This window comes from Oncorhynchus mykiss, chromosome 29 (genome assembly GCF_057628025.1).
Source record: "Oncorhynchus mykiss isolate SJ-2025 chromosome 29, ASM5762802v1, whole genome shotgun sequence".
NCBI lineage: Eukaryota > Metazoa > Chordata > Actinopteri > Salmoniformes > Salmonidae > Oncorhynchus > Oncorhynchus mykiss.
The window spans coordinates 35,318,245-35,325,861 of record NC_143050.1 but is presented as its reverse complement, the minus strand read 5'-3'; the positions used below and the strand labels follow the sequence as shown (position 1 = coordinate 35,325,861).

Genomic DNA, 7,617 nt, shown 5'->3' with positions numbered 1-7,617 from the left:
TACCGGTGCGGCGTTTTGTATCACAGTGAAAGTTGCGCCTCTGCTGAATACAGTACTGTAATACTGTGCTGAATATATGTATATTCACAAGTCATTCTGAGATTCAAAAATGTAGTCATTTAGCAGTCATTCTTATCCAGAGCAACATATAATAAGCATTCTCTAGTATTCTTTGTCTCTTAGTCACACGGTCTTTGAATGTTCTCTCCAGACTAAGTGATTCATTATTACATAGCTAGTCATCATGGCCTAATGAACCAAATCAAAAGGATTGAGATGAATGAGCTGTCAAAGAACCAATTGGATTAACAAATGAAGACAGAATTTAAATATATTCATTATCATTTATTCAACAAAATATGACCTCCCCTTTAAAACCGGATAGCTCTGCCATCACCACAGAACATGTTTCCCCTGTATTTGGGTTTGTATCCCTCCCTTACCCAGGTCACTCACCCAAATATTTAACAAAAAATATCACTATTAATCTGCTATACAAACAACAATTAAGAAGCCATTCATTCAGAGAAGGAGAGGAAAAAACAATGTTGTTTTTTTTGCAAATGTATTTTACCGTGTGGAAACATATCTTAATAATAGATACAAATCAGGTTTTGGGTCAATTCCGCTTGAATTTCAGTCAATTCAGGAAGTGCACTGAAATTCCAATTCTCTTCAATGCTTTTCAATTAAGGCAATTTAGAATTAGGTTCACTTTCTGAATTGATTGGAATTGAAATGGAATTGACCCCAAACCTGGATAAAATGAACTGTATTACTGAAACAAAATAACAAAAGTAAGAACAATTAAAAATAATTTATTGGATAGTAAACCTGAAAGCCAAAGCGCTCAGTTAAAAAATAAATAAAATGTATCTTTTCAAATCAGAGAAGAAGCAAATGCATGGAACAGAAACAAATCTCAAAACCATAACCGAGCTAAACGCACACTCAAGGTCAAGCAAGCATGCATCCCCCCCCCCCCGTTTCCCCCCAGTCTTCCTCCAGCCTCCCCACAGTGCTGAAGGCTGCCATCACTGTCCCCTCGCCACTGCAATCACTATTCCCAGCTTGACGTCAGGAGATCCATGAGGTGTTATACAGCATCCTACCAACAGCTATCAGCCAGCTATCAACCAGCTCCATTTGTGGTGCTGTTACAACCTAGCATGGTACCATGTCCACTCGTCCAGTCCAATCCACTTGTTCATGAGAGCAGCATCCTAGCAGTGTACAGACATGCAAGCATCCAGCCCCTTCTCGGACTCCTCCATAGGATCCTGGTTTGGTATTCCCCCATATAGCTGGAACATCCTGCCCACAGAGGCCCCTGAAACACCTTCATCCAGGGCTACCATAACCATCCTATTAAAACTAATCGGATCCACAGAGTTCCCAGCAGTTTTAGGCAGGGGGCAGCAGAGCTAGGCGGGAAGGAGTGGGGGGGGGGGCGCCTTGGCTTAGTAATGTTAGGAGAAACACTGTAATAGACTGTGTGGATGGATGGAGATGAGCGATCACTGGTAGCCCAAGGCAGACGCTGAGCCCAGTCTCTGGCTATAAAGGGCGTAGTGGGGGTAGTAAGGAGAACCAGCCTGGAGGGAGTGCAGGGGGATGGAGGTAGGTCCAGGGGGCAGGTGGACCTTACCATAGGGGTGGTACCGGGCCAGACCCAGGGTATGAGGAGCCCTAAGGGAGAAGGAGTTCTGCAGGGAGGCCTGGCTCTGATGGGGGAGGTGAAGTTGGCAGGAGGCAACAGAGGAGGAGGAGACAGAGGGGTAGGCAGAGAGGAGCTTACTGTCCATCCCTCCGGGTAAGGAGGTGTGCGTGCGCAGGTGGGCCAGCAGCTCGTCTGAGGTGGAGAAGCGTTTATCACAGGGCCCCGCAGCCGACACCCAGTTACAGGCATGAGGCATGGGGTCATTGGAGAGCATGAAACCGTAGGTGTAGAGGGGGTGAGACAGGGTGGGGGTGATGCTGGAAGACATAGTGCTGGGGTGGAGGGAGTGGAGGGGGTGGGAGGTGTAGACCAAGCCTGGGTAGCCTGTTTTGAGGGCGGAGGAGGGGTCGTGGATGCAGGGGTTGCTGCTCCCCAGGTGGGGCGCGTTGGGGTAGCTGAGGCAGTAAGGGTCCCTGCAAAAGCCCTGCATGAAGGAGGGGGGAGAGGCTCGAGTGGAGTGCTTCACCCCCACACCCCCACCTCCCAGACCAGACTTGTTAGGGTCCAAACCTGGGACAAACTGGGAGGGATATGCAGCGTAGGAACCCACTACAGAGCCATGGTAGCCCATTCCAGAGGATGACATGGGGAAGACAGAGTGGCCAGTCTTGTAAGGGGAGATGGGAGCGATATGTCCAGGGCCCAGGCCAGGCTGTGGTGGTTGGGAGTCCGCCTTGGGCCCCTCGTGGCTGGGGCTTCCCTCGGAGCTGCCTGTGCTGGAGTTCGTGCTGGCTCTGGCGTGGCTGGAGTTAGCCAGTTGGGGACTGTCCAAATGAACCTTATTCACATCCGACTCCTTTTTAAGATGGCTGCCGCTGCTACTGTTACTGTTCCTGTGTGGACTGGCCTGTTCCTGTTTGTGTTCTCCATTCAGAGTCTGAGAGCGGGAATTCCGTTGCCCATGTGGCGACTGGCTCTGTCTGTGTGTCTGGGACGATGGCTGCTGCGTGTGCTGAGGGGGCGTGCCACTACCCACCCTGGAGTTGGGAGATATGGCATGTGGTGGAAAGGATGGACAAGAGCCTGATGAGTTACTGTTAGCACATCCATTCCCATTGCTAGGTACCCTGAACCCAGCTTTATCAGAGCTGTTATTAGAGCTACTAACCCCATCCCGCCGACTGTCTCCCCCTACTTTGTTATAGGGCTTGAAGCTGGACTTGTCGTCCTTTATGGGCCGGTGGTCCCCAAGTTTGTGACTGGAGGAGGAGGAAGAGGAGCGTCCATTATGGTCCTTATCACCATGGCCATTGGAGGGGATGGAGCCTAGCTTGGAGGAGGGAGGAGGGTCAGGCTTGCCAATCTGGGAGCAGGTCTGAGCCAGCAGGGCCAAGGGACTCTTCTTGGCATCCAGCTGGAGAAATAAACCCAGACTTAAAGTTAAGTTGAACCAATTTTCACAACGTTGAATGTAATGGGTATGTGGAAAGGAAAAACGTATACACACTCCACTTAGACAGGTGCAGAAAGAAAGACATACAGACAGACACACAGACAGAACTGTAGGCCTATGTCTATTGTCAGTGAATAATTGTTTGACCAGTAACACAGACCCCTTGGGCCCTCTATGAATTACAACCTTAACGTTCATATAATAGCCTACTAATAAATACTGTTGTTAACAGTCATTGTTACGAATTGTTGGCAGTAGGCCAAACGGTGTCGCGCTGTAGGCTAGGGCTAGTTTTATCAAATGGATGTATTGCCTACAAAGTTTAAGCAAAAAAAATGGTGGGAACGGTAACTCGGACTATGAGTGGTCTATGAGTAAAGACCGTCAGGGAACTACTTTCAAAAAAAGTCCCTGACTGTGCGCATCAAGAAAATAAATAGCCCTACTACGGACATATATTGCGCATTATTGGCTAAAAGCTGAACTTGCTTTGCGCAAAAACGCACCAGTGTTGAGAGAATAAAGGTGTATTGAATTGGCTATATGTCAAACAACAACACACATCTGTGTGACAATTACCATGGCAATAGAAACATAATGACAATACCTCAATGTTCACTGGTGTAGATTGTAAGGGCTGCAGGTAGTCCGGGTGGTGGAGCAAGTGGCCGGTGTGCGCCGTCAACATCTTGAGTATCCGGATAGGGAGGCGCTTTGCCTGGCGAATAGGATCCAAAGGAGTCGGTGAACAAACTAACGCGCCCGTTGGCGAGCTGCAGTTATCACGATCGTCACAGGGCTCCGAGGTCTGGCAGCGTATCTCGTGCGTAATAGTTCCAGCAGGGGAATCTTTCATCGGAGATGGAAACGAAAATATGTTTGAGAAGGGCAGTGTAGTGTTTTGTTACAGTCCCGAGAAAATAAATTGTATAATTATCCCTGCGCAGTGTACAGCATAGTTTATAATCCGGGAGAGAAAGTATGTTGCCTATTCACCATCCAATTTCATCAAACAGAAGTTAACGGTCGGCTCTTCTTTACTCATGGTACCGATTCCAGAATTGTTCTTCCAGGCGTTCTAATTCACAAAAGTCACATCAATCGAAATGTGAGCGAAATACATGCATACAATTGAGTTGTAAAATAAGTATAGCCAAAATGAGAAAAGGTGTAGATATTTCCAAAACACGTCCGCGATACATATAATTTCGGACTCTCACCGCTCCAGTGTATAGCTTGGCTCTCTCCCTCTCTGTCGCCGTCTGTTCAGCAGTTACACATCAACTGGACCGTACCTCGAGTGTATGAGATCACAAGGGGACCTTCAAAGTAAGCGAGCCGCGGTCCAGTGGATGGCTGCATCGGTAATGAGAATGGTTGGTGCGTTTCTTCTGAAGGCGGAGCAATATTGTCCCCCTCGGCCAATGAAGACAGACTGTCTGTGCACTGTATTTCACAGCGTTAGATACATCTTCTGATAATCTTTCAAATGTCTTCCTGTCAGAACGGAATGTAATTTCCTTTGATGCAAAAATTCTAACAGGCGCCCTATATGGCATTTATGTTGATTTATGTATGACTGATTGTATCAGTGTGCCATCTACATGACCAACAGGGGGCACTATTGATGACATTGTATCGCAGTTCATCAGCAGCATCACCGATACAATAGGCTACAACCAAGTTTTTGGCTGAGATATACTGGCTATGAAGCACATTTATATTCATTAGTCTCTTGTGACTATTGTGGTCACTACAGGGTTTATTTTGGCAGAAATTGAATAACGTTGTCTAACCCCAGGTGTGACATTCAACAACCATTTTACTCGCTGTCTCCTTATTTGAACTTTAAAACCAGTTAAATGTAACTAAATGTCATCTTAAGTGTCACCTACACAATCCCCAAAAGTAATTTGTTTAATCATGCAAGGCCATAAACAATAACTAGTACTGCTGTATACTCAAAGAAAGGTTAGAATCTCACATATCTGGTACAAAATAGTTATAAATTGCTGAGATGTAGTCACGTTTGAGGACACAAGCTCAAGTACACAATACAAATATAATAAAAATATGACATTTTCTATTCAACAAAACTGTATGAAAAAGGCTTGAAGTGACATATGCTTTCTAAATATAGCATAATCATATTATAAACCGACTAACTATAAGATTTCACTTTACTTAAAACTGTGAAATAAATATTTGTATGTTTAGTGTTAGTGAACACTTGCATATTTTGTAAAGGTCTATATTGATAAAAAACGTCTGCCCCCATCGCCGTGAATGTCTCACAGTGTTCTTGCTTGGCTTCCTGAACTCGCTAGGAACTCACGTTAATAATAATATTGTCCGTCCATGACAAACCGAAAGTGTTTTTTTGTTTCATACCTATGATTTGTTTTAAACTTTTATTAATGGCTAGGAATGGATCTCTGAATGTGCTACCATGATGAAACCACTCTCTCTCCTGCTGGCTACAATGTAACGAATGCAGGCATGTGTCTTTTGTCGGTGGCTGTGATGTCGGGGTCAACAAGGAATTGGTAGGAGGGACAGCCATCTTCAAGTGGTTTCAGATTTCAAATCTACGTCACACAGACTCAGAAAAAAAATTACTAGCGTCCGTGGGAACCCTCATTTATCAATGTTGCGTACGAACAGAGATGTCCCTTAACCATGCGAGCGATCATTTCTAAGCAAAGTGTGGGATTTATCCATTTGTACTTACACTTGCGAATGTGTGTACATTTAAGTGCACCTCTGACCGTGCGCACGCACAGCGCCGTGTGGTAGAAAGGTCAAACTGATAATGAAAAACCATCCACCAAATGGAGAAAGGATTGACATACTGGACCAAATCATAAACCACGAAGAAAAAAGAGAATACATGAATAGTTTACTCATGTATTTCTTTTATAGACACTTAAGCTACTAATAGTTTTCTCAGGGTGCTATCGCATTCATAAACATGTAACCATTTCAGCCTAATTGAGTAATAAAGTCAATTAAAAAGAGAGTGGAATGCAAAGGTTGGAGGCAATTTAGTTAAACCTGTTAAATAATATAAAAGGCAACACTGATACATTGTGACTTGTCCAAAATGGCAAATCTTGCATTGCTGGAGGATCTGGCGTAAGCTGCATTACGCAGGGAGCGTGTTTTCAATGAGCGTGCGGATTTCTTTGCTGAGTGTCTTATTGGTAGATTTCGTTTTCCAAGGCATATTTTATGGTATCTCTGCAACCAACTCTCTCTGGTATTAGAAAGGGAGACGAGACGCACCAATGCCATCCCAGTGCATACCCAAGTCCTCTCCACCCTGGGATTTATGGCCACTGGAACATTCCAACGGGAGATTGTGGATTGTCTGACATTTCACAACCAACCATGAGCTGAATATTGCCTGCAGTCCTTCATGGCATTATTTCATTGACCCCACAATACATCCAGTTTCCGTACACTGCTGTGCAACAGGCCAGAGTGAAAAGGAATTTCCATACCATAGCTGGATGTCATTGTCATTGGAGCAGTTGACTGCACCCACATCGCAATAAAAGCACAGTCATTGAACGAATTCAACTTCGTCAACAGAAAAGGTTTCCATTCTGTCAATGTGCAGGTCCTCTGTGATTCACATTTGGCTTTGTTGAATGTAGTGGCCAAACGGCCTGGTGGGACACATTATTCACTCATTGTGCAGAACAGTTCAAAAGTAACAAAAAGTAACAGTCAGTATCTGGTGTGGCCACCAGCTGCATTAAGTACTGCAGTACATCTTCTCCTCATGGACTGTACCAGATTTTCCAGTTCTTGCTGTGATATGTTACCCCACGCTTCCACCAAGGCACCTGCAAGTTCCTGGACATTTCTGGGGGGAATGGCCCTAGCCCTCACCCTCCAATCCAACAAGTCTCAGACGTGCTCAATGGGATTGAGGTCCAGGCTTCTTCGCTGGCCATGGCAGAACACTGACATTCCTGTCTTGCAGGAAATCCCCCACAGAAAGAGCAATATGGCTGGTGGCATTGTCATGCTGAAGGGTCATGTCAGGATGAGCCTGCAGGAAGGGCACCACATGAGGGAGGAGGATATCTTCCCTGTAACACATAGCATTGAGATTGCCTGCAATGACAACAAGCTCAGTCCGATGATGCTTTGACACACCGCCCCAGACCATGACAGACCCTCCACCTCCAAATTGATCCCGCTCCAGAGTACAGGCTTCGGGAAACGCGAATCCGAACATCACCCCTGGTGAGACCGGTGATGTCTGGTGAGGACCTGCCTTACGACAGGCCTACAAGCCCTCAGTCCAGCCTCTCTCAGCCTATTACGGACAGTCTGAGCACTGATGGAGGGATTGTGTATTCTTGGTGTAACTCGGGGTTTCTCAAGGGTCTCTCTATACTTTGCTCCATTCATCTTTCCCTTGATCCTGACTAGTCTCCCAGTCCCTGCCACCACCATGCTTCACCATAAGGATGATGCCAGGTTTCCTCCA

The 7,617-nt window shown here is 45.9% G+C and overlaps 1 protein-coding gene across 2 annotated transcripts; it reads right to left on the bottom strand.

Annotated features, from left to right (window-relative positions):
• Nucleotides 1–330: 330 nt before the first annotated feature.
• Nucleotides 331–4,492, bottom strand: LOC110509658 (zinc finger protein 703). 2 transcript variants are annotated; one of them, XM_021590672.3, is made up of 3 exons: nucleotides 4,334–4,453; nucleotides 3,721–4,191; nucleotides 331–3,074 (listed from the first exon to the last, which is right to left on the bottom strand). In XM_021590672.3, exons 2-3 carry the CDS (start codon nucleotides 3,967–3,969, stop codon nucleotides 1,518–1,520), a joined length of 1,806 nt encoding a protein of 601 aa, XP_021446347.3. In that variant the 5' UTR covers nucleotides 3,970–4,191; nucleotides 4,334–4,453; the 3' UTR covers nucleotides 331–1,517. The 2 variants fall into 2 exon arrangements, with proteins under 2 accessions (XP_021446347.3, XP_036823978.2); XM_036968083.2 differs by having other exon boundaries at nucleotides 3,721–4,492.
• Between the last annotated feature and the right edge of the window lie 3,125 nt (nucleotides 4,493–7,617).

Bases quoted from the DNA above. Each gene is read 5' to 3' on its own strand.
- LOC110509658 (XM_036968083.2), bottom strand. From the start codon at position 3,969: ATGAAAGATTCCCCTGCTGGAACTATTACGCACGAGATACGCTGCCAG. The intron at 3,075-3,720 runs GTATTGTCATTA...TTATTTCTCCAG, and splicing joins CTACACCAGTGAACATTGAG to CTGGATGCCAAGAAGAGTCC.